The 26,759-nt window shown below is 42.8% G+C and overlaps 2 protein-coding genes across 6 annotated transcripts in view; one reads left to right on the plus strand and one right to left on the minus strand.

Annotated features, from left to right (window-relative positions):
- LOC123021709 (protein TANC1-like) overlaps nucleotides 1–12,011 on the plus strand; it is an 81,188-nt gene extending 69,177 nt beyond the window's left edge. For all 3 annotated transcript variants that reach the window (XM_044426733.1, XM_044426732.1, XM_044426734.1), the window contains 5 exons: nucleotides 1,907–2,039; nucleotides 2,377–2,468; nucleotides 7,500–7,646; nucleotides 8,172–8,272; nucleotides 9,342–12,011. In XM_044426733.1, the coding sequence (XP_044282668.1) occupies nucleotides 1,907–2,039; nucleotides 2,377–2,468; nucleotides 7,500–7,646; nucleotides 8,172–8,272; nucleotides 9,342–10,758 (1,890 nt within the window). In that variant the 3' untranslated portion in view covers nucleotides 10,759–12,011. The remainder of the gene's footprint in view (nucleotides 1–1,906; nucleotides 2,040–2,376; nucleotides 2,469–7,499; nucleotides 7,647–8,171; nucleotides 8,273–9,341) is intronic.
- LOC123021713 (WD repeat, SAM and U-box domain-containing protein 1-like) lies at nucleotides 11,983–26,375 on the minus strand. 3 transcript variants are annotated; one of them, XM_044426741.1, is made up of 4 exons: nucleotides 26,124–26,375; nucleotides 17,841–17,981; nucleotides 13,196–13,408; nucleotides 11,983–12,456 (listed from the first exon to the last, which is right to left on the minus strand). In XM_044426741.1, the coding sequence occupies exons 1-3, from the start codon at nucleotides 26,344–26,346 to the stop codon at nucleotides 13,230–13,232; spliced, it is 543 nt and encodes a 180-aa protein (XP_044282676.1). In that variant the 5' UTR covers nucleotides 26,347–26,375; the 3' UTR covers nucleotides 11,983–12,456; nucleotides 13,196–13,229. The 3 variants fall into 3 exon arrangements, 2 of the variants coding, with proteins under 2 accessions (XP_044282676.1, XP_044282675.1); XR_006414384.1 differs by lacking the exon at nucleotides 11,983–12,456 and adding an exon at nucleotides 16,548–16,611 and having other exon boundaries at nucleotides 13,170–13,408; XM_044426740.1 differs by lacking the exon at nucleotides 11,983–12,456 and having other exon boundaries at nucleotides 13,170–13,408.
- Between the last annotated feature and the right edge of the window lie 384 nt (nucleotides 26,376–26,759).

Here is a 26,759-nt window from a genome sequence, read left to right on the forward strand (position 1 = left end):
ATTTTGTAAAAAGTATTTGGTTGGAAGGAGGTGCTACACAATCCTTTGGTTTGGCTCCAAGTGGCTTCCCCAGGACAGATCCTAATGCTCGGTCATTCCATAAAATAAAGCTGGTGCAACCAAGGGAAGGGAGAGCAATGCCTGTCAAACTATATCATTAACCCTCCATGGACCTAATGGCAGTATTCATAGATTGTGTCTGTGACATTCAAAGCCAGCACTTGAGTTGCTCCAAGCATCTGCAGGCTTTCTCGGTGCTCCACCTGGTCTTCCAAACTGAGCCAAGTCGATGAGCACTCACAGACCCATGGCGGGGCAACTGGCAACCTCTTTCGAATCAGCAGCAGCACCAGACCAGAAGGCCAGCACCCTTTGATGCAGTTGCATCCACTCAAATGGCAGCTGCTCCTGGTGTGTGAGAGGGGCACTGCTTGCGGGGAGTGTGTGTGGCAGGGGAGTGCTGCACAGATACTGGGCATGCTTGCCTCGAATTTGGATTCTGGGCTACTGCAAAGCAGATTGGAGACTGGACAGCTGAGCCTCAGGAATCTGATAGGTTCCTACCACTGGACAGAGACTTCCCACATCCCTAAAACAATCCTAGAACCGAGTGCCCTAGTTCTGATCCTGTGGAAACAACCTACAAATGGAAGTCTCACAATGTGCATTCCCAGAACTTGTTGGTTAATTAACTCATGAATTGCCACCGAATACCATCCTTCTGCCTGCATGAGGCTATAAGATTGGAAATGTGCGTTGCTTGTCTTTTTCTGTTGCCTTACATTGAAATTATATTATGACTTGAGCAAGGTTTGTGAGTGTAAAGTAATTATTAATATATTCAAGATCAACAACCTTTTGGCATTAAGGAAGACTTAAAGTTCTTACAAATTTACTTCATTTTGAAACAGAATGGAATTGGTCAGTTAAGGCTTTGGTGTTAATTTGTGCATGCTGTAAGCAGCTGTTATGCAGGAGTTTTGCCACCTTCAGTCATGTGTGACTTAGGAAGCAATCCTGTGGCTGCTAAATGCTGTCTAGACAGGTTAGAGGCCCTGCTTCAGCTTTGGAAATGTGTCTCACAGTCAGAGATGGGACTCTACCCTGGCAGCCATGTTCCGCTGGCCATGCCTGTGAAATTGCAAGTGTGGTGAGACTCAAGGAATCCCAGCGGTACCTCAGCTGCTTCTCCTCATAAGTAGGGCCAAAGACAGACAGCCGGAATCAAATGTCTGTGTCTTCTATAGGGTGGGAGAGGTGTGGTGGCAGCCCTTGCCTGCGTGCTCCCACTGCTCTTGAACAGAAGCTTGGAGGGTTATGGGTAGCTGTGTTGGATGGCACCTTGAAGCTCCATTCATCAACACATGCTAGCAATCTGCATTGCACAGTTACTGATTTATATTGAATTGGTGCTTAAAGGGAATATTAAAGCCTATAGATTAAGCCCTCTTATCTCAAAATGTTTTTCATTGGCATTCTATACTGTTAAGTAGTCTCCAGCTTACATATGAATGCATGCTCTCCAGAATGCCCTGTCCTTCTTGGCCTTGGTCAGCTTTTATAAGCTCGAGGCTGTAGCTTTATTTATGGAATCAACTGATGAGGAGAGATGCCTCTTAGTCTGGTGCCTCAGCCTTGACCGCTTTGTCTTGGGTGACCCTGCCAGGAATGGGAGGGTCTGGCCTTGTGGCAGCATTGCTCTTGACTTCTCTAACATCCTCAAACACATGAAGGCATTACTCAGAAGAGGGGACTTCATAATGTACAAAGTTCTAAATCTCTTAGTAGCCTAAGAAATAAACAATGTTTTAGAGGAGTTTGTGCAAGAAAAATTCCTAGTAGATGATAGCCATTACTGCAAACATATATTTAAAAGAATGATATTCTTTTGTTCCATTATTTACAGGTGCAGTATTTAGTTGACAAAGGTGCGGTGATTGAACATGTTGACAACAGTGGAATGCGCCCACTGGACAGAGCGATTGGATGCCGAAATACTTCAGTGGTGGTCACACTGCTTCGAAAAGGGGCCAAATTAGGTTAATGAAAAATAACTCTTCTTGCCAAAACAGAACTGTTTTCTTTCTAAAAGGAACATTTACTATCTTATAAAAAACCACATTAAACCTTTTGTACTATACTGGCTTGTAAAATGCTATCTAAAACAATTTACGTATTTCCTAGTAATTCAGATTTTATCTGCTTTTAATTGGAGCAATTTAAGCCTCCTTACTGATTTTGAAATATTAGCAACCACAGTGGAGACGGAAAGGCAGATTAGTGAGAGCAGTGTGGTCCAAGGACAGCATCTGTTTGTGCTATTAATTTTGGTCTTGTTGCTCATTTTGGGTAATAAGTAAATGTTCTAAATTTCAGGTAATGCTGCATGGGCCATGGCTACTTCAAAACCTGATATTCTGATCATCTTACTGCAAAAGCTAATTGAAGAAGGAAACGTAATGTACAAAGTAGGTGGATCCTTGCTTTTGCTTTTAACATTGAATTTTGAGTAAACAAAACTCTGTCATACAACTATGGCAAAAAACGGTGATTCTCTGCGCTCTCTGGGACTCACACATACCGGCTTCTGTCCCTGTGCAGAGCCTTTTCTAGGCTGTATTGGAGCAAACATTTGGCTGCAGCAGATGCATGAATCTATAGTATTAAGATCAGAGTGTTAAAAGAGCAGATATGATGATGGCAGGTATCAGATTCAGGCTGCTGAACTGCTGCAATGATTGCAGCCTTCCTTAAATGTTGGTTTGTATTTCTTGAATTCACAAGACATCTGGTATAAATATATAAAGCTTGTTAGTGTAGCTCTTCTTCAAATGGCAGACTTTGCAATCAAATAAGAGTGCTCTCATCTTAACCCAAAGAATGAGAACTAAACAAGAGAAAAACAGCACTTATATGTGCAAAAATAACTTTTTCATACAAATGACCAAGTTGCATCTGTAATCAGTGAGCAGTAAATAAAATTGATAAAGTATCCAGGTGGTATTGGATAAATTAAAAAGGTATTGATAACCCAAGCGTGCTTTAACCCAAACAGATCTTCAGGGTGGAAATGTACACACTGAAGATCTTGCAGCCTTTGAAAAGAGGCTCCCTAACAAATTCGTAAAACCGTAAATCTAGAATAGTTTTCTTGTAAGGTATGTAGTACCTGAAAAATATGTGTCCGAAAGACCTGCACACAGCTAGGTATGGCACACTTTAGGTGACAGGTAAATTCCTGACCACCTTAAGGAAATATCATTGTTGTCATGCAACAGATACAATGCTAGTCGCAGTGGACATATAAGGACTAAACTACTAATATAATGCAAAAGAAGATTCTTAACAAATGCTAAGCAATAAGTATGTGAACACTTGACCTGTTTCCCATGATCGCTTTCAGTCACGGTCTCTTAAATAAGCCACTGTGGTTTGTGGCCCATGGTGGACAGCCACAAACACCAGTCCTGTAACCCATCCCCTGCTTGTAAGTCGCCACGCCATGCAACCCTGGTGAAGGCAAGTTAATGTGGTTAACAAAAGCATATGCAACAGTGAAGCAGCCCACGTGTTCTAAGCATATTGTTAACCACTCCAACAACAGCTCTGGATGAATCTACAAATGGAGTTGGGTTACAGAAAAGATACCCATTGGCATTTGGCATACGCCCCAAACAACAGTGGTTATTTAAGCTGCCATGGCTGAACACGCCTATTGCAAACCTACCCAAGGACCCAGTTTGAATGACTCAGACAAGCCACGCAGCATGTTGTGAGGTGTGATGTGCTGAGTGCCATTTGCATAAGCAGCATTCAAGATACCTTATTGTACTGTTCAAGCCTGGGCAACACACTGTATATATTGGCATGCAAGACAACCCTTAATAGCAAAGCAAAATTGGGGGTTGTTTTATATGCCCGACACCGGAAAAACAGCCCAAAATGCTGATCTCATTTTATACATGAGCCACCTTATACACCAATATTTACAGTATTTTGTCAGAGGGCTAAACAATCATCAGTAGCCCATAGGCTGTATAAACTTATGGTGGGCTTGTTTTGATCAGGCAGATCAGTCCTTCAGCTGAACTAGCCACTGCTACTTCGTGCTTTGTGTTGGAACATGCATGTAAGATCAGCAGCTTTTTCTTGGATAATAGCACAGCATGGTGGCCTTCACAAGAGTACCTTTAATCTCTGTTATTTACTCCGTGAACTTTTTGCTTTCCAAAATACACAAAAAGTAGTTTTCTTGTCGGAAACAATTTTCCTGTCCAGGTAAAAGATCAGCACTGTTTTCATATCTAATAAATAAATGGATCACTCCATGTTGTCTTTATTTTTTTTAAAGAGGCCAGTGTTATTTTAAGTGATGTGAAACTGCGACACTGCTTTTGAAGTGCAAATCAGAATAGAGGATCATTTTATTTACTTATATCCCACCTTTTTTCAACTCAAGGCAGTTTACGTAATTCCCTTCACGATCTCAATCTTATCCCCACAACAACCCTGTGAAGTAGGTAGGGCTGAGAGTCTGTGACTAGCCCAAAGTCACACAGTTGGCTCCATGGCTTGAACCAGATTGCCTGTCCCACACTCTCAACCAGTTCACCACACTGGCTCCAGAAAGATGCTTCAGATAAGAGGACTGGATCTGCAAATCTACGAATTGCTTCCCAGTTTCTTTATAGAAGTATCAGTTATGAAACAAAGTACAGATTGATAGTGGTTTAACCATGAAGGCATCATATTTTAATTTTCTTGAAAATGTTTGATAGTTTTATTAATGTCCTTCACAATGTACAGTTGTGGCTTTGCAAAAAGTCTTTACAGTTGCTCTGCCTTAAGTGTTTCTCTGCATTCTGCAAAATGCTTGAAGGTTTTAACATAGAATTACTGCTTGCAAAGTGGTATCCTGTGAGATTTAGTATTATATGCTTGCCATTTATTTCTGTGCAGACACAGATACTCTTCTAAGTGAAAAATGTTTGTAAAATGCAAAAATAATCTAGCAATTTAAAATTCCTAAAGCTTAGCTGTTCTGAGAAATAAAAAAGCAAGGCTATACCCTTTGTGCTGTAGTGGTTAAGAGTGCTAGGTTGGAAATCAGAAGATCTGGGTTCTAATCCCCCCTCAGCCATGGAGCCTCCTGGGTGACTTTGGACCAGTCACAGACTCTCAGCCCCACCTACCTTACAGGGTGTTTGTTGGGAGGACAAGATTGAGAGGGGGAAGAGGAGAACTATCTATCTATTTATTTATAACATTTTTATGCCGCCCCCATCGCAACAAAGCCTCAGGGCAGCTCAGAACAAAAACAAAGTATACAAATATAACAATTATACAACAAAAATATTAAAACCCAGTGCATCTCGGCTTAAAAGATTTAAAATCCTATAAATACCAATAAATTAACAATTAAAATAAGTTTTAAATAAAAAGGTCTTAGCCTGGTGCCGAAAAACAAATAACGACGGCACCAGGCGGAGCTTTCTGGGGAGCGCATTCCATAGATGGGGCGCCACCGCAGAGAAAGCCCTCCTCTGGGTACTCACCGTCCTAATATCATTCACAGAGGGTTCCCGGAGAAGGGCATCTGTTGCTGATCTTGGGGGGCGGGAGGGCATATATGGATGCAAGCATTCCTTTAGATACCCAGGACCCAAGCCGTTGAGGGCTTTAGAGGTCATAACCAACACCTTGAATTGGGCCCGGACTTCAATCAGGAGCCAGTGGAGCTGACGGAGAACTGGGGTTAAATGAGAACAATGCCCAGTCCCCATCAGCAGCCTGGCAGCTCTGTTCTGCACCAATTGAAGTATCTGGACCGTCTTCAAGGGAAGCCCCACATAGAGCGCGTTACAGAAAACTAATTGGGAAGTTACCAACGCGTTTGTCACTGTCACCAGGCAGTCGTTCTCCAGGAAGGGACGCAGCTGATGGATCAGCCAAAGCTGAAGGAAAGCGCTCCTTGCCACCGCCGTCACCTGAGCTTCTAGAGACAGCTCAGGGTCGAGGAGCACTCCCAAGCTGCGAACCCTGTCCCTCAGAGGGAGTGCAACCCCATTTAGGACAAGGCCCAAGTCCCCCATCCCGAGGCCCGAACCACCCAACAACAAGACCTCCGTGTTGTCTGGATTGAGCTTCAGTTTATTGGCCCTCATCCAGCCCATTACCTTGGCCAGGCCCCGGTTCAGCACAGCCACCGCCTCACCTGGATTGGTTGAAAAAGAGAGGTAGAGCTGGGTATCATCAGCGTACTGATGATTCCGCAGCCCACACCTCCGGATGACCTCTCCCAGCTGTTTCATGTAGATGTTGAATAGCAAAGGGGACAAAATGGACCCCTGCGGTACTCCATGGCATAGCTGCCATGGCGCAGAGCCAAAGTCCCCCAGCACCACCTTCTGGAATTGGCCGTCGAGGTAGGAGAGGAACCACTGCCAAGCAGTGCCTCCTACTCCCAGTCCCACTAGCCTATCCAGAAGGATACCATGGTCGATGGTATCGAAAGCCGCTGAGAGGTCCAGGAGAACCAACAGGGACGCACTCCCCCTGTCCTTCCCCCTGCACAGGTCATCGTACAGGGCGACCAAGGCAGATTCAGTACCGTACCCGGGTCTGAAGCCGGACTGAAATGGGTCCAGATAATCAGTTTCATCGAAGAGTGATTGGAGTTGTGCCGCCACCACCCGCTCTAGCACCTTGCCCAGAAACGGGATGTTGGCCACCGGTCTGTAATTGGCGGCCACCTCTGGATCCAGGGATGCCTTCTTTAGGACTGGCCGGACTACCGCCTCTTTTAAAGAGGAAGGTACCCGACCGTCTCTTAAAGAGAACTATGTAAGCCACCTTGAGTTCCTTGGAAGGAAATAGGGCGGAATATAAATATAGTACCTAAATAAAATAAATAGTACTCTTACAGTAGTGTGCTGTGTGATTGTGTATGTGATTAATGTGTCTTGTGTGATTAATTCCTATGCACCATTGCATGTGTGCGATTAATTCTGATGCACTATCAGTGCTTCACACATTACTATGACAGTGTTGGCCAAATTGAATTGACATTCCCATTATTTTGAGTGGATCTAAAACAATACAAAATTACCAAGTTTTGTCATAAAGCATTTATTTATGAAGCTCATGTTCCATATCATATGATGTTGCAGATCACTGGCTATACTCAGTTAGGCTTTAAGACATAGCATTTTTGACAAGTAAACCTATATCCAATTTGTCTTCAAAATTTACATTCCAGTTAAGACATTGTGTTTATCCAATGTGTATATAGCAAGAACCATTTGGCATTAGACTGCATGATCCAACATAAATATTTTCTTAGTGAAAGATCTGTTTAAATATTACTCCTTTTTAAGATACAATACAGCATTCTTCTTTTAAGTCTTCTTTGCAGTGGCTTCTGATGTAATGTCAATTTAAGATGAAAACAGCATTTTACAAACTAGATTGCCAAGCCTTTTTTGCTGTTGACCCTGCAGAAAGGAAAGATGAAGGAGGCAGCACAGCGGTACCAGTATGCTTTGCGGAAGTTTCCTCGAGAGAGTTTTGGAGAAGAAATGAAAGCTTTCAATGAGCTCAGAGTTTCCTTATATCTAAACCTGTCAAGATGCCGCAGAAAAACAAATGTAAGTTCCTTCAGCCAAGCATTTATCCCCTGTTGCAGAGCACGAGGACATCGTAGACAAATACCCTGTGACTGACCATGTCCGTTCAGGTGACATGCTAGGGAGTGCTCATGTCACTTCCCAGTAACAAGGTTCCATAATGATATGATTTTTTAAACAAATGTGTGAAAACAATGTTAATTTAGCTATTGTTATTTATATGCCATCTCTTTGCTAAAAAGCCGTAAAGGCAACACATAGCAATTTAGAGCAGTAACCCCTTAGAACAATACGTGTAAGGAAGTTAAAACTGCTACATAATGTAGAAGTGTGAATCAAAGTCAAATTAAACCAGCTGCAGCATGATACAGAAGTGCTTTGAAAGGATAAAGGGGTGTCAGCTTGGCTTGCAATACACATTCATACAGTAGAAGAGGCCACAAGGGCAACATCTAATTGCATGCAGAGTTGCTGTAGTACAGTGTATTGTAGTAATTTCTGTAATCATGTTAAGATTGAACACTTGTGCTCCTTTGGTTCTGGCAGGATTTTGGCATGGCAGAAGAGTTTGCTACCAAGGCACTTGATCTCAAGCCGACATCCTATGAAGCATATTATGCCAGAGCTAGAGCCAAGAGAAACAGCAGGTACTGACAGCCCCTATCTATCTATCTATCTATCTATCTATCTATCTATCTATCTATCTATATCTACTTACTTACTTACTTATTTGCTGCCGAATAATCTGATAGGGCTTTCTAAGTGATGAACAACAAGATACAGAATGAATTTAATTACAATTGAATAGAACATTACAATTTCTATGGGGAAAACATTGACTTTGTAGTAAAATTTACACAGGATGTGTAAGAATTTAAGAAGAAGCCCTATCTTCAAATAAGATTAGACACTCTTCACAATCCCTGCTCCCTATTATAGTTTGACAGCAGGAGGAGGACTTTTCAGTCTGTGTACTAAGCTATGCCCATTTCTCACTTAATGGCAATTCCATGGTCAGTACGTTTATAGTTATGCTATGTTTAATCCCAGTCTTAGAGTACCAGGATAGTGTTTTCAACTGAAGAATTGATAATTTTGAAGACACCTTCTATAGGATGGTCTTTGGGAGAAATGGTAACTTTACTGCTATCCAAGTCCTATTTTTAGACAGAAGTAAAGAAACAATTTTATATGATGTGTTTATTTTGAAATAAATGTCAGTTCAGGCCAGAAAGGGAAAATAAAAATTAGTATCTAGCACTTCTATGTATTATCAGAATATTAAATGCCCTGCAACAACTCTCCTTCTCCCTTTGGCTTAGTATAGTTTGCTAAGAGAAAAGAAGGCAAATGGTGGGAGAAGGTCATGTAGGTGCAAGCTTTCACCTCTGCTAAAAATTTAGACATTGTTATGTGTAACTTCTTACCCTATTGCGATTGTGGCTGTGCAGGTGCTCGATCTCTTGGAGTGGGAGCGCAATCCTGGGCCGGGGCTTGCATTTTCATGGCAGTGGGATGCGGCATCATCTGAGCCAAGCCTCCCTGTGCCTGGTCTCCTAAGCTGTCTGAATTGTATCTTTTAAGGATCTTTGGGACCGATAGAAAGGCACACGCGATATGTAGCAACATGTAACATGCTACCACACTGGCCTGTTGGTATGTACCCGTTCAATTGTTAATGTGCCAGATTTATTTCACTCATTTTCCCTTCTTCAGGCAGTTTAACGCAGCCCTCTGTGATCTGCGAGAAGCCATAAAGTTGTGCCCTGGTAACCAAGAAATAAAGAGGTTACTAGCTCGAGTAGAAGAGGAGTGCAAGCAGCTCCAGAGAACACAGCAACAAAAGCAGCCATGTCCTCAGCCGGCACCACAGAGCAATGACTCTGACAATGAGAGGGATGCTCTTGTGCAGGATCACTTCAGCCTGGAAGAGATAGAAGAAGAAGAATTTTTGCATGAAGATGAGTCTGGTTTATGTGAGCCGAGGCCTCCGCTTTCTCAGGGTGCTTCATCTTGCAACAGAAACCCTCAAGAAGGCAGTCAGCAGAAATTTAGATCTGTATCCCCCCCAAACAGAGCAGGCAGTAGATATCTGCGAGAGCCTGGTTTAACCATGCAACCTACAAAACAAGCCCAGATCGTAAAAACAAACCAGCATCTGAATTCTGTCCAGTCAGGGCCAAGAACTGGATCTGTTCAGTCTGGCACAAAGACTCAGCCCCTTCAGTATCTTCCTCCGAGCCCTGTGCCCTCCAGACACCCAATGAACCCAAGCAACAACAAAGGCCAACATTTGGATGGGGCAGGCACACTCTCAGCAAGCATTACTGTAGGCAGTAGCTCTGCATTATTCAGCGAAAGACTGACTACTATCCAGGCTCCCTACTTGCAACACAGTGAAAGGGGATCTTCTCACGCTTTTATGAGTAAGTCCAAAACACATGAGAGGCTAGCTGTTCACACGCCTCCAACCATGGAAAAAACAAGCCCATCTCTTTCTCAAGGCACTGGTGAATTAAGGCAGCAAAGTTCTCTCTGTTCTGGCCCACTTTCTGCCAGCATGGTGCCGTCCAGTTCCACAAGCAGCTTGTCTTCAAGCAGTAGCTTCTCTGAGTCTGTAAAGGGACAAGGTCCAGACATGCGACTGAAGGAAACCAAGACTAGCCAAAATCAGAGTGGATCAGCAGAACACCGGCCTCGCAATACTCCCTTCATGGGGATTATGGATAAAACTGTACGGTTCCAGCAGCAGCAGATAAACCCATCAAATCGCAGTTGGCACGGCCAAGCTACAGAAGGATTTCTCAAAAGTGCTGGGGCAGCTCTGTCCTTGAATTCTGAGCAGTTCTCTGCCAAACAGTCAAACATCTCTGGCACGCAGGGTGCAACTTGCTCTTCTTCTTCCCTTGTGATGCCGGGAGAGAGTATCCAGAATGGAACTCAGTCTAAGGAACTTGAAGAATTAAAGTGCCAAGCATCTGCTAGCCCACAAGACAGCAGGTTAGCTAAGCCAGTGGCTCATTTGTATCAGGAAGTTCTCTCTAAACAACATTCTCAGCTTAGCAAAGACATCCATTCAAGTCACATCACTTCTACAAAGCCAAAGCGATCTTTTGTAGAATCAAATGTGTGATTAATACTAGCTGTTTTATCAAAAGCTACTAATAGGGATGAACCATGTTTCCTTGGTTATAAAACTTAGTGCATAGAGATATATAAGTTAGTGATATTAATCTCTAGGGAGTATATAACAAAGACCTGATCCATCTTGCCACTTTCCAAACATTAATCAGGCTGTCCAGGATGACCACTAGTATTAATCAAGAGATGGATGGCCACTACTTAGTTATTTGCTGATGCAGTGGAAGCATTCCATCATTCATGTTAAGCTTTGGAAGAGAAGATTTAAATAGGTGTGCCTGATTTGAAAAAGGTAAACAAGGCTGTATTCCTGTGCACACTTACTTGGGAGTAAATCCCACTGAACACAGTGACTTCTGAGTAAACATATATTGGATTGCACTGTAAATTTACTTTGTACAGCCATGTATATTATTGTTTAAAATGTATTAATTCAAGCAAGATTTTTGGTGGGAACCACAGAACATCTAGCTCTGTCCATGAATGTTTTCTTATCGGGAAGATTTCGTACTACTCTTCCGAGTTAATAACGATGCAGGTGTAATTTCAGGAAATCCATCACCTTTGTGCAAATTGTTTGAGTAGCCATCATGTGACTGAGGTTGGCTTTAACTATTGCAAGGCAGGGAGAAAATTACACAGGACTTTGCATGCATTTTGTTCAACATCCTGGTTAATTGCACTGAGTAATATTATGACATGTTAACATCATATAAACAGCACTTTACATAGTTTATCTAAACACCTCTTGAGGTGCAAAGTCAGTACAGGATGGAGAAGAAAGCAGAGGAATGTTAGTCTTGCTAGTGTTTTCACAGAACCCCAGTGAACAACTGAAGGACAAGTAGGGTAATTTGCTTTTCTAGGAACATCTGATACTTCCCCAGTTTTTCAGTTGGGAAATGCTTTTTTAAACGACAAGGAGGTTTTTGCGATGGCTAGTTTGGGAGGACATTCCTGTACATAATAAAGGTTGGGGTTGTCATATAAGCTGGAGTATTCTGTTGCCCTTTAACCATTATTCCCATGTGTACAATATGTGTGTACATTATAACAGCATTCTCGCACGATTTTTAAAAAAAATCCATAAAGGATTTTCAATTTTGAAAGGAATTGTTATTCTCTTGCTTATTTATTGTTTATCTTGGTATTTGTACAATCTTATTTTATTCTCTCGTTCTGTAGATCTATTTTTTGCACAGCTACTGTATTTTTCCCATATGAAATAAAAAGATTATTAATATAGTTTCTTTTTGAGTGCTATACATTTTGTACTGATACAACTCTTGAAAAGGTAAATCCAATGCAACTTTATAGTCCGAGTTAGTTCAAAATGAGGGCTATACAAACCTTCCTGTTTGTACAAAATACTGTTTGAGCTCAAGTGAGCAAATTCATGACATACATCTGGTACGTCATTCGCTATTTAATGATCAGCTCCTTGGTTTGCTAGTTGCTTTGACTTCCCTTGGTTGTTAGAATTGCTCTGAATTGCTTGTTGCATCTTCCATCCATGCATCATTAAGCCCCCACAGTGGCATGAAATAGTATTGGTGATGATGTGTTCATTTAATTTAATCTCTCCACATAGTGTAGTGTAGAAGTGTGTCATTTAGTTCCTTGACCATGCTCTGTCAAATATTGATTCACCACCTAATCTCTCTCACTAATGTCAAATCAGTAAGTAGCCCTGTGGAACAAATGTAACAAAGAAGCACGTCAGTGGGCTCCTAGCCAGAGGAATCCTGAGATTCACTGCTCACTGGTATCCCCTACCACATAGAATCAAAGAGTGCATGCTCAGGAGTAAATCTCACTGAGGTCACTGAGATAGTATTGTGGCTATAGCATTGCAGCCTGAATTCGATAAATGAAAGTCCTACTTGGCTCAATATGCCTAATTGTAAAGGATGTGAACATCCTCTCTCTTGTCCTCAAAATTTCACTGTTAAAGCATACATGTTTTTCCAATAATGACTAACTTGCACAAGTCTCTATGGAAGGCAATCTTTAAAAAAAAAAAAAAAAACCTTCCACAATTCCCCATTAGGTATGCAAATGTCAAGGTACTTAATTGTTCAATGCAATGCAAACATGAGTGAACTTTCCATTGGTACTAAGCATGATCCAGCATTTCTTAAGTTCTTACAAATGACTGAGGCATAGTGCAGTCCTGTGCATGTCTGTTGTTCACAGAAGCAAGCCTTGGCAATTTCGATGGTAATACATAGGTTGCAGCCTTCAGATGATTCAGTAAAACTCAGACATGAGTTTAACAAATATAGCAATTACGTAAGTATATTGATATCTGAATTTTTTAAAATTCAAATTCAAAGGTACTTAAAATTATACAGTTCTCACCATGTACACAGTGCTAACGTAAGTAAAAGAAAGGTACTAGCACCAAGTTCATAACTGAATTTATTTACCTACTTCAACTTCTTTGCTATTTGAAAAAAATATTTAGGATGATAGCTGCTCATTGTATTTTGGGTGAGTTTCTAACCAGCGATTGATAGCCATTTTCAGACTTCTGTTTGGGATAAGTACAAGTTTCTGAAGAGGGAGATTTGTCATGGGACTGGAATGCCTTTTCTTAACGATCCAATTTTCCATTGCTTGCTTCTCATAGGAATAGCCATCTAAAGAGAGAATTACAAACTTCACTGAATGCAGGGATATCAGCTCAATTTTTTGTACTACCACACTTTTAAGACACTGCATTATTAAAAAAATATCTGAACAGTACACCACATTGCAGCAATGTCTTAGTGTACAGCACTTTAAAATAATGAAGAACAAAATGACATGCATCAAGTTTACTTCCATTCAGACAGGAAAAGTCTTAACAGGCTGACTCAATGCAGCAACCTATTAGACCTCCAAACAGAAAACATTATAGTTCGGGAAGAAACCATTTTTGAGTCCAATAATAGCACTCATTCACCCTGAAAAAGCTAGAAATTTTGACTAGGTTGTTCCATGACAAGTAACTAGTTCAAACAAAGAACTAGTACTATGCATGGAAGGTAAACCCTCGGGATCTGGGATTGTTTTTGTTAGTGCTTTTTAGGGGGTGGGTGCATTGATGGTCCAAAAGCTACAGCATGTATTTGACAGATGGTAAGATCACCACAGTTTCTCTCGGTGCTAGCAAATCAGTAAAAACCCCTGTAGAAGACATATACATAAACAGTTTAATAGTATTTTAATAATGGTACTATTTTCCTTCTTTAAATGCACTTTTCTATAGGGGAAAAACATAAAATGATATGTAGATAGTTTAGAAGGAATATACATATGCTTTAGATGCCAAAGTCAAGATGCTGTTTCTTCAGTTAAAAGAATCTTACACAATGGAGCTAGGTATCATTGGTGCAAGCTGCAATAGTATCATCCTGGAACAATATACTCAGTGACTTTATGCTGTATAAAACAGCTACTTCTAACATGGTGCAGAATAAACATTTATTTTGATTCACATATGTATGCCTATGCTCTCTTTCCAGGGTTACTTCACACTTTAGAAGCAAGCCTGAGTTTGCTCACATGTATGCATCCAGCAGGGAGCTATGGCCAATCAGAGCTCTATACCATATCGAAGCCACACTGTAAAAGTAATGCGGAGAGGGCCCCAACTCCTCTTATCAATGTGTCCCTCTATTGTCTCTATTGCTGGACAGCAAGTGCCTCAGACTAGGGACAGATTATTTGCATATGGTACTCTGCAACACTGTAGACATGCTGTAGAAATATACATTTGAAGATATTTATTTATTTATTTATTTAAACATTTTTATGCCGCCCCATTCGCCAAAGCCTCGGGGCGGCTTATAACAATTAGTTAAATAATTATAATTAAAAATATAAACATTAAAATAAAATACATACAATATAAAATAAGCCGCCCTGGCCAGATAAAATTCAATAATAGTAACAGTTAAAATGCTGCTTAAATAAAAAGGTCTTCACCTGGCGCCGAACACCAAATAACGACGGCGCCAGGCGGACCTCTCTGGGGAGCGCATTCCATAGATTGGGCGCCACCACAGAGAAAGCCCTCCTCCGAGTACCCACCCTCCTGATTTCTTTCACGGAGGGTTCCCGGAGAAGGGCCTCTCCTGCCGATCTCAGGGGGGCGGCTGGGCATATATGGATGTAAGCGCTCCTTCAGGTAACCATAGATAGATCGATAACTAGGCAACAAATATTCCCTGAACCTTAGCTTACAACTGCATTTATCATAACAATATAATTATTTTTCTCAGGTGGAAAAAAATAATTTCTATGAAATTTAAAGTCATAGACTCAGAAGGTGATAGACAGCAGTGGTGGATAAATACACCCACCCACACCTTTCCCAAGCAGTTATTTAATGAATGCTAGGATTCTCAGTGTGCCTATTATTTAAATATTAATATTATAAAATTAGTTTCTAAAAGTTCATCACAAAGCTATCAAGGGGCAGAGCAGAGCTGCTATGCAAGGGCCCTTCTGTCCATTGCTTTTCATGTATAAAACAGGTGAATAGGTAGAAAATAGCAATGGACAAGCTGCATTTTAACAACTGTCAGAACAGCTTAAAAGAAAAATATTTGCGTTGCAAGTTTTTGTAAAAACCACTGCTTGCTTCTGCTTAAATCACATACACTTTGTACAGAAGCATGAAAATACTTCTTCAGTGATTTACAAAGCCCTTGACAATCACATGTTTGCCTTCACTATCTTCCTTTTGAAATAAGATGAAGAAATTAATCTCAGCAGCATGCACCCAAAGGTGTCTTCACTTTAGCAGAAAGGGCTTTTGCTCAAGCTAAGTAGCACACCAGATTCTCTGAGCTGTCCTCCTACTCCAGCTGCTCCAGAGTTGTAGGATCCTGAATCAGTTTGAGTAAACGAGCAACACCAACTCAGGACCTGAATGCCTAGCTGTCAGTGAATCAGTTTTTCCACACTTTGCCAGCTTTGCTTCCTTCTGTTTCTGTCCTCCTTGATACCTTCTCTTCTGTCTGGCAGGTCCCTTGAAATAATAAGTGTCTGATGATCTTGTCATACAACTTGGGCAGGGCAGTATCTTGGTGGCAGGGCATGTGCTTTACATGGCAGCTACCTCTTACCAGCCTTGCAATGTCAGGCTGCAAATACTCCTGTTTAAAATGAAAGCATGCTGCTGCTGGTCCATGAACGATACAGAGCTAATGGAACAATGGCAGAACTCAAGGAAGTTTCAAGGTATTACATTATCTTTTATGGCTTGTATGTGAGGAAAGTAATTGGGGAGTTAATAAATTACTTGGAATTCTGCAAACGACAACTGTTGCCATGTGTGATAGGCAGACTGAAGGACTTGCCTTAATAATACTTGTAGAGGCTTTCTTATTATTATTAATTATATTTCTATACCACCCATAGCCGAAGCTCTCTGGGTGGTTCACAACATTGAAGTCCCCCATCCAGATTCCAACCAGGCCTGACCCTGCTTAGCTTCCAAGATGAGGCGTGATCAGGCCCTTCAGGCTACAGACTGGCACAACATAATAAAGTTGTCTATGATAGCGTTCTGTGTTCTATTTTCAGTGGAAATTATTACTGAAAACATTTCTTAGCTGATCTTAAGTCAGAGTTTATAAGAAATAAAGGAAACACATTAAGGAACGCAAAGCAGCAGCATTCCAGCACAGGACAAAAATTGAGCAATCTAAGGAGGTATTTTCCTAGTGGGGAAATTCTAAAGGCCAATTCCAACAAGAGGCCTTATCACTGGTCACCGCCTGCATTTACCTCAGACGACAGGATTGGTGCCAAATGTTGAGGCCCTTCTTCAAACTCTACTAGCAGGAAAATCCTAAGGGCAAGAGGTGAAATAAAGTGATGCAGCCATGTCCAAGCCTTGCCAGGTCGCGCAAGCCAGAACAGGAGTGCTCATAACTGTGGCCCTGTGGCTCTCGCAATTCCACAGTGAAATCAGGGCTGCAACAGATGCTCCAATCAGAGCATTCAAAGATCTCCCAAAGCATTCAAAATCCAGCGGATTCCATCTGTCTCCAGGTGTGGACCATCTCAGCTCCTTGTGTTATTTCAATTTAATGTGTTTTACATTGTTTTCATGAATCCTGTGGGTAAATATCTGCACAATGTGCCTTCTTCAATGTAGGCTTCAGTCCTGATAACTGGGTATAGAATACATGCAAAATTGCCCAACACTCCCACCTGTATTACAAGATTGATGGAGAGGTGCGGTATTAGCCAAACTGGGTAGCACCAATGGAGACTTTGTATTTCGGTGTGGAGCAGTGTTCCTAAAGCAGCACTGGGAACTTCAGTGGTACCTCGGCTCACAAACGTCTCAGTTCACAACCAAATCAGGTCACAAACAGAAATGTCTGAAAAATTTTGCCTCGGGTCGTGAACTCTGCAAGTAACGATTGCAATTGCACCTGCCTCCCCCCCCCCCGAGCACACCCACAATCACACCCGCCTCCCTCCCCAGTGTGCCCGCGATTGCCTCACCCCAGCCCCCACAATCGCACCCACCTCCCCCCAGCCCGCCAGCGTTCGCGCCTGCCTCTCCTCCAAGCAGGCCCACGATCGCGCCTGCCTCCCCACTTAATGCACCAGCAATCACACCCGTCTCCCCCCCGAGTGCGTCTGCCTCTCCCCTGAGTGCGCCCGCGATCATGCCTGTCTCCCCCCCTCAGCGCACCAGCTTCAAATTTTTGTGATTTAAAAAAAAAATAGTTACAGAATGGAATAACCTTATTTACATTGAACCTTATGGGGAAATTTGACTTGGCTCATGACCAATTTGAGTCATGACCAGAGTCCTGGAACGGATTAAGTTCATGAGCCAAGGTACCACTGTACATCCTCAAGCTTGGGCATCCAGTACAGGATGCCTTCACACAAAGCCTTGCCGTATGTAGGCAGGGCTTGATTGTACAACAGAAGATGAAGACAGACCCTTGCTGCTTCTAGCAAAGGTGTCAATCAACTGAATGCTAGGCCTATGCACAGATTTTCTATTACATTTACAGAATAAAAATACAACTAGTATGTATTTTTATGCACACCTACCTGCTGCAATGACTGGCTCCTTCATAAGCTCCCTTGTTATGGGGCACAGAAATTCATCAGGGATACCGACACAGGCAGAGTTCATTTCAGTCCTCAGCTCACTGATTTTTCGCAACACTTTACTGCGGAGACCTAAGGATTCTAGAAAGGAATACACATATTGTCCACGTTAATATAAGCACCAAGACATCTAAAGTTAAAGATAAATGTTCAGTCTGTGGCACAGACTGTTGTTTAGAATTCAGATAGCATTCTTGCCCGTGAAGCTTGAATTAGTTCCCAAATTACTTCAGTGACCTGCAACTATATTGGCTGATACCTGATTGTTCAAAGGCAGACTAAACACAAAAGAGGACTGGTCATGACCAATGTTTATGGAGCACCTGAGAGCCTGGTGATGTTTCAGAAACAGTTGTAACTGGGGGTGGCGGCAATGCCCGCAGCCAGTGTGGCTATATTAGCCTTTCTTAATCCTATTGTGTAATGGCCATGACTATGAGTGAATGCAAAATCCTGTACTTTGCTTTGCTGTCCTAATTTCACTGTTGTTCATCTTACATGGCAATTAGTTTGGAAAATAAGCTAGTTCTATTTGCATGGTAATAAAGTCATCTTTCTAAGAGGTGTCAAAAACAATCAAACAGGCTAATGAAATGCCACCTGCTGGTCACCCTCTCTTCAATTAAATGCTTCTGGGAGAAGAGAAAACTAACGTAAGAGGACAGAAACAAAGCAATTCCCAGAAAGCAATGACAGAAGAGTGTGTGTTCTGCGCTTGCAAACTTTATTTCATTTTTATACCCTCCTATAGCTGAAGTTCTCTGGAAGGTTAACAAAAGTTAAAAATACACAAACAAGAAAGAGAAAAAAACCATATGACAATAAAACGACAGCATTTGCAACCAAACTAAGACAGAGGTATACTAGCAGTATAGGATAAAATATAATATTAAAACTAAAGTTAAAAAGTTAACTGTTAAAATATTGGGAAAATAAAAAGGTTTTACCCAGCACTGAAAAGAATAGAGAGTAGGCACCAGGAACACCTCTTTGGGGAGCTCATTCCATAGCCAAGGTGCCACAGCCAAAAAAGGCCCTTTCCCCTGGTAGCCACTCTATTTATTTACTTTGGAAAGGGTTTCTAAAGAACCTCCAAAGATGACCTACGGTCCAGGGCACCTATAGAACAAGGTGTTCCTTCAGGTAACCTGACACTAAGCTGGTTTGGATTTTGAATGTTAATACTAGCACTTTGAATTGGACCCAGACTTCAACTGGCAGCCAGAGCAGCTGGAAGGGGATTGGGTAATATGTTCTCGCAAGCCAGTTCCCATTTACAATCTTGCTGCCCTCTTTTGGATCAGTTGAAGTCTCCAGATCATTTTCAAAGGCACCCCACATAAACCTAATGAGAGGTTACTAGAACATGGATTACTGGAGCTAGGCTCTGTCTGTCCAAATAGGGTTATAGGTTGTGTATCAGCTTAAGCTGATAAAAGGTGCTCCATACCATGAGTTCACTAGTGTTTCAAGTGCCAGTTCTGGATCCAGGAGCACCCCCAAACTACAAACCTGGTCCTTTAGGGAGAGTGCAACCTCATCCAGAATAGGTTGAATACCGCCCAACTGGACAGACGAACCACCCACTAACAGCACTGCCATGGCGTTGAAGAATAATCTTCCAGCACCATGTTTGGGAATTGGCTGGTCAAGCAGGAGCAGAGCCACTGCAATGCCATACCTCCTACTCATAGCCCAGTCAGTCTATCTGCAAGGTTACCAAGGTCAATGGTATTGAAAGCTGCTGAGCAGTCCAGGCAAATCAACAGAATTGCAATGCCCTTGTCTTTCTCCTGGCAAAGGTCATCCCACAGGATGACCAAGCCTGTTTCAGTTCTAAAATCAGTCCTGATTGAAATGGAGCTAGATAATCTGTTTCATTCAAGAGTGTCTGGAGCTGTTCAGCCACCACCTGCTCAAGCATTCCGTTCCTTGCCCAGGAATGGAATGCTGGCCACATGCCTATAGTTGTTAACTATAGGATAGGTTTTTCCAGGAGTAGCTTAATTCCAACCTTTCTAAGGAGACTGGCACCACTCCCTCTCTCAAGGAAGCATGTACAGGCTCCTGGGCCAAGCTACAAATCCCTTCCTTAATTCTTGTAATAAGCCATGACAAGCAAGGGTCAAGCACACAGGTCAGACTTGATCAAGCACCTTGTCCACATCCTCAGGCTTCAGTTACTGAAGCTCAAAGTCTAAACCTCAATAGGAAGGGATCTCACCATGACAAGGGAATTGATGTTAAACCGCTGCACTCCAATATCACTATCCTCCTGCCCAGTAAAGAAAAGCCGATCAGGAGTGTCCTTTCACATGTGTTAGGCTTATAACATGTTAAGACAGCCATGGTTGTCATGGCAGCCCCAGATAAAGCATTCCTGGCATGGAGGTCGAGATCCTCCAGAACCATCATACTGGGGATCCTCAACACCAGATTCAAGACCACCTCCATTACCTCAAGCAGGGAACCTGATGGGCAGTGGGGTGGGCAGTCCACCAGCAGAATCCCTAATCTGTTTCAAGCACCCAGCACAAGATACAAGAGCTCAAGACCTGTCCCGAGGAGGAGATTGTATTCCTATAGGCCATGGCCTCCCCGCTTCCCCAGCCCTCAAGTTGATGCTGGTGCTGTATGGAATGCCCAGGAGCCACAGCTGAAAGGGTGACCCTTCCCAGATTACCCACCCAGGTCTCAGTGATACAAGCCAGGTCAGCCCCTTCATCCATAGTCAAGTCATGAATGAGGGAGGTCTTCTTATTTTGGGCTGACCTGCCATTCAGCAGCAGCACCAGAGCTGAGGGCAAGGTGGTAAGGCTTCCAGGAATCATCCGGTAGGTGGAAGAACCAGAAGAGGGGATAGCTGTGAGGTATCTAGCCCTCTTCCTTGGCTGGTTTGTTAATCCCCCACTGCCATACCGCACCCTACCTGTGACCCTGGTAATTGGGGTACCCGTTGATCCCCAAAACTACACAGAAGCATAATTAAAATGAGTATGACAAAAGCACGAAAAAAAACAAGCTGCTCCAGCTCTATGGCAGTCGATTGCAACTACTGTGCAACTCTTCTCTTCCCCTGCCAAAGCCCAGCACCCAAACAGTCACCAAACAGGCACTGTTCAGCCGCTGCCCAAGGCGACTGCCTTGGCCTTCACTCCTCAGTGAAGTAGTTGCTTGTGGTAGGGCCCCACCATGAGCACGGCTGCTGCCTCTCCAGTGAGAGCAGACAGCCACTTCACCAGGCAAAAGGATCCTTAAATCCAGTTCATTTTGAAAAAGGATAGTAACAGCCCTATCCCAGAGGGTCAGGCACATTTTAAGTTCATTGATTTCTATAAGCTTACACATGTATTCCATTGTCCAAGCTGTGAAAGAAGACAACGAGAAGTACAAGCATGCACACAAGCAAAGTCATGCTCTGGCTAGGCTCTGACATTCAAATACTGACACATGCTATTAGCACAGAATGATATTCAATTTTCTGAAGTATGAAATATTTTAAATGTTTTGTATCCCAAACTTCAAATAAGAAATTGTGCAGCATGAAACCTTGCCAGCATTTAGCAGAGGATAATCTCAGTGAGGTTTGTACAAGTTCCCTTGGACTTCATCTTAAGGCTGCTCTAAACTACAGACTTCTTTAGCACTTACTATAACACTTTTCTCTCCACATGAAGCTATTTGCTTAATACGGAGCCTGTAGAATAGTTCTGGAAGGGTTCAAAGCATGCTCATGACTTTGTGACATTCCAGTTGGTTCTAATACAAACATCAGCCTAAGATGACTTTCAAGCTGTTGTATGTATCCCACCTGATGGCTACTCATTTTTTTAATCTGTAACTTTACACACAGTAACTACTAGAAGCATACTTCCTTGTCCTCTCCTTGCCACCTCTCCAGCTCTCTGATATTGCTACACAGAAGGGCTGAATTTATGTGTAGAGAGAACCTCCCCAAAGTGGCAGCTTCCATGAACAGAACCCTTCCATCCATAGAAGGCAGATGCTGGACTCAGCCCATAGATCTCAATGGATCAGCTCTCTGTCATTGGTTTGTGTCATGAAGTCATCTCCTATGAATGTGTACCCTCCAAATTGTCCTGCCCTTAACAGTCCTACTCAGTTCCTGCAAACGTAAGGCTGTGGCTTCCTTTCAGAATTGATCCATCTCTCATCTGGTTTTCTTCTTCTGCCTTTGATTTTTCCTAGCATTATTATCTTCTTTAGCTTTTTCATGATATGCCCAAGTAAAAACAGTTTCAGTTTTGTCATTTTTGTTTCCAGGTAAAGTTGTGGCTTGATTTGATCTGTTCTGCTTCTTTCTGGTGGTCTGTGGTACTTGCAAAGCTCTCCTCCAGCACCATGTTTTAAATGCATTTTTTTTTCTTTTAGCATTTTTCACTGTCAACTTTCACACCCAAAGTGATCAGGCATACAACAGTCTGGATGATCTCAGCCTTGGTCCCCAGTGAGGCATCCTTACACTGGATACTCTTCTCTAGTTCCTTCACTGCTGCCTTTCCAAGTCTCAATGCTTCTTGGCTGCAGTCTCTGTTTGAATTGATGACTGAGCCGGTATATGTGAAATCCTTCACAACTTTCAATTATGCAGTCTATTTGATTTCTATACTGGCCATCTGTTGATGTCTATGTGTACAGTCATCTGATCGGTTGCCTGAAATATGTATCAGCAATAAAGAGATTGTTGGCTTCACAGAATCCTTTTCGTCACCTTTCCTCATGGTGTTTGTGCAAATAGATTTGGACTCTGTGCATGGAGCCTGTTGTTGGAAAGATTGTGCAGCTAAGAGAGTTTCGACAGAATTGTCCACTCAAGAGGCTCTGGAACCATGCCACGGCTCAAATCCATCTCTGCCTTGATATTGGAGGGAGAGATTTGAAATATGCCACCAATCTAACCCCCTTCCAAGCTCTGGCTCCAAGCCAACCAGCCACTCCATTGCTGGCACATTTCCACACCAAACCATTTGGGACCAACCACTGAAGTGACTGTTCCCATCTCGGATTGGATCTGCCTATTTGATCGCAGCAGCCTACTGTAGGTTCTATATCCTGGGTGCGGGGGGAGAGGTACCATCACCACAGCCTCGCCTACAACCTGCCTATTGGCCCAAACTCTACAGGAGGCAGGAGCAATTCTTCATGCCACCAACTTTCCAGAAAACACCACCTCTGCCTCCACACCCCCAGCACTGATTTCTCAACCCATCCAACTTCAAGGGATCCGCAGAGCCTCCAGTGCTATGCCACCATGCTGATCCAGCCCTCCTTCGCTACAAGTCATTTTTCTGAACATATACAGCCAAAGAGTGTTAGACCCTCTTACTGATGCCGTGCAGAGGGAGGAATTGAAGCCACTGCCAGTCCCTTCCTCTAAACTCCACTATAGCTCATCCAGCAATCCTGGGAGGCTCTGTCCACAATGGCACCAATGCCCAAATGGCTGGAAAGCATTTACAAGTTGTCAGAGAAGGATGTGGCCTTCCTTTTTCAACACCCCAAACTGAATTCTATCAGAAAGCCATGTTGAGGACACTCCATGACGTATGATGCGGGACACTTTGGGGAGGCACATCTGAGCTATCTCAGCCTTGAGACTCAAGGTGGCCAACTACCAGGCTACCATGCAAGGTTCCAGCCTTTCCTGTAGGAGAAGCTAGGAGCTCTGTGTGACCACTTACCGGAGCAGCAAACTCACAAGCATTTTCTAGGCTGAGGCAGTACATCTCTCCAGAACGCAAATTAACATTGCAAGGCACCAATGTAAGCATGGCACAGAGGCTATGATAAGAGCAGTAGCACTGTGGAGGCACGCTTGTCTACACTCGCCTGATCTCTCTTAGGGGTTCACTCCCATATCAAACTCCCGGCATTTGATAGGGAAAGGATCTTGGATGCAAGGATGAACAAGTAGATAGATTTGACCTGAACACCATGAGAAAGATGAGGATCTACCAGCCTCCCCCTCCTTAAGACCACATAAATGGCTTTGGCCCAGTTCATTTGATGGCCCAGCCTTGAGTCCCAGTAGACAGACCTTCACTAATGGAAGAAGCTTAACATTTGCTCTGCTATCAAGGCAGAAAGACAGTCCCAGTCAAAACTGACAAGGACAAAGGCACCCCAACTGTGGACTATCTCCCTGGGCTAGCCCCTTTTATTCTTCAATTTGTGTGAGGACCATTTGTCTCTCTTCCTGCTTGCCAGGAAGCAATAACCTTGGGTATCTCAGTTCTGTCTACTGTGGACAGAGATTACAGGATCAGGTCAGACACTCTCATACCCCTTGGCACCATAAGAACTATGGTTCCATCAGCAACCTTGCTTGCGGAAATAGTCTCTCTGCTAGCCAAGAAGGCCACAGAACAGTCGATGTCCCCCAATCTCACCTGCGCTTTTTTCCCGTTATTTCATGGTACTGAAGTGAAATGGAAGGGTCTGACCATTCTTGTACCTGAGAGGTCTTAATTCTTTCATTCTATTGAAGAAGTTCTGGAGAGTGACGTTGCAGGGCAACCTGACACAACTTCAACAAGGAGACTGGTTCACAGCAGTAGATCTGAAGGGTGCTTATTTCCACGTAGCAACAGTATGCTCTCCCATGCAACCCCTTCACTTCTAGGTCAGAAGAGAGACCTTCCGGTTTTCAGTTTTGCCTACTGGGCTTCCTACTGCCCCAAGAGTTTTTACAAGATACAAGGCTGCTACATCCATTTATGCCTCCAGAAAGTCCAGGAAAGGACTACAATGAGGTATAGGTATACCTATACCTGGACAACTGGCTTCTGGTGGCATTTTAGTGGAAGGCTGAATCTGTGTTTGAATGTTAAAAAATCTGTTCTCTCCTTTTCCTAGTCTCATCTTCTAGCGCTATTTCTTGTTTCATTTTAGGAGATACCAGGTAAGAATATTAAGAAGTGGTTTATCGTTGCCTTCTTCTGAGCATTACTAGCCAGAGCGAGCTTAAGCTTTCCTGTCATTATCTATGAAAGGTCCTCTGCCAGTGTCAGCTTCAACTGCCACTGCTGCCCAGAAGCTTCCCTTCAGGAGTTTCTCTGCCTACACTACCACCAGAGATACTGATTCTCTTCTATTGATGTGACCATCCCTGCTGAAGAGGGTGGATGCAACTTAGTCTGATGTCTTGGTTTGGACCATTCTGCCTTGGCTGACTCTGGAAACTGGCCTAGTGAGAGAGAAATCTGGTTTCCTGGAGGCACTGCTCTTGGCCTCTCTGCCACTCTCAGAAGTTGCCATTGATTTATGCATCCATGACTGGGGGAGGGGGTACTCTAAATATGACTAAATCTAGATCCAGGTTGAAAATCAAGTAACAATTACCAGACTAAGGAAACATGTAACTCATCACATTATTGATACTGCACCAAAAGGCAGACTGCAGAGCTTCATTATCATACAGATTTCCTTTCACTCTAGCTGGATAAACTAGATTTCCTTTCACTCTAGCTGGATGAATTCTGAAGAACTCAGAAGGCTTTTCCCTAATATATGACATTTTAGTTGCTCTAATAAAGGTATTGTCCTACTTGGATTTTTTTCTTATGGTTCAATATGGCTACCTCCACTGCTTTTTAAAAATCCCTTGATAATGGGAACTTTGTCATATGGCTGTCTTAAGAAACAGGAAAAAACCAAATGGAAGAATCTTGCAACCATAATATTCAAAGTAAATCAGAATACAGTCAGTCCCCAAATTATGAATGTCTGAGTTATGAACAACCTGTACTTAAGAACTGCCATAAATCCTATTAGTTTTTAAAAATTACTGCAGAAAATCATCATCACCATAGAGAGGGAGGAAGCAAGAGGGTAGAGAGGGAGAAATCCAAAGAATGCCTTCCTGCCCCATTCATCGAGAGAGGGAAAACTTGCCAGCATTTCCTTGCTGCAAAAAGGCGGCACTGGTGAGTTCAGGCGTGTGTGTGGGGTGGGGGCGGGGTAGAGATGTTCATTATCTTCCCACTTTCATATGCAAAGTGGACTACAGGGGTCCTGTATCTCTAGCTGCCATGAATGAGGAGGGCTGACTATGCATAATCTGACTTGCATACAAATTTGACCTAAAGACACATTTCTGTTTTCTCAGGAACGGAACTTGTTCGTAACCTGGGCATTGCCTGTACATACTGCAAACAAGTGTAAAGAAATTGTGAAGGTTTTTGTCATTGTTAACAGCCTTACCAATTTTTAAATCATCTGCCAAGCTCTCTTTTGTAAGACTCAGCAGTTCTTTACCATCAATGTTGTTCCTTTTGAAAATGTCAACTAGGTCTTGTAAATTGTGTGTGCACAACCAAACTGAAACTTCTTCTTCAGACCAGTTATCAACAGGCGTCTTTGGTTCCTCTGTCAGTGTGCCTCCTGAGAGAAGATGAACAGGAAATTTTGCATACATGAAGTACATATTTTAGATGAAACTGCCAAAATATTACACAGACTTTGAAAACTGCTCTGAAAAAAATCCCTGTGATTCCATCTTTTTTGTGTCAGACTTTAGAAACTGCTTCATAATGGGAATTTCCTCTGCATACTCTGCATTTACAAGAAAGCAAATAGTGCTTTAATCATTATCTATTATTAATGGATCCAACCAAGATTTGTGCTTAACACAGCTCTGCTTGTGCTGGAAGAAGGGGAAAGGGCAGCAATTTTTGTTGATTCCTATAAAAGGCTGTTCCAGAAGGCTGTGGAAAAGTTAACAGTAGCATCAGAGCTAGTACATACTGGGGCTACAGGAGGACCTGGTGAAACTTGCCACCCTGATCCTTTTTCTAACAAAGAACCTCTATTGCAGTGATGGCGAACCTTTTAGAGACC

Source organism: Varanus komodoensis, unplaced genomic scaffold (genome assembly GCF_004798865.1).
Source record: "Varanus komodoensis strain SLA01 unplaced genomic scaffold, ASM479886v1 scaffold176, whole genome shotgun sequence".
In the NCBI taxonomy this organism is placed as follows: domain Eukaryota; kingdom Metazoa; phylum Chordata; class Lepidosauria; order Squamata; family Varanidae; genus Varanus; species Varanus komodoensis.

Excerpts from the sequence above, each read along its gene's own strand:
- LOC123021713 (XM_044426741.1), bottom strand. The coding sequence starts at position 26,346 with ATGTACTTCATGTATGCAAAATTTCCTGTTCATCTTCTCTCAGGAGGC. Across the intron at positions 17,982-26,123 it reads GGCAGATGATTTAAAAATTG|AATCCTTAGGTCTCCGCAGT; the intron begins GTAAGGCTGTTA and ends ATTCCTTTCTAG. Across the intron at positions 13,409-17,840 it reads GGAGCCAGTCATTGCAGCAG|ATGGCTATTCCTATGAGAAG; the intron begins GTAGGTGTGCAT and ends TTCTCTCTTTAG.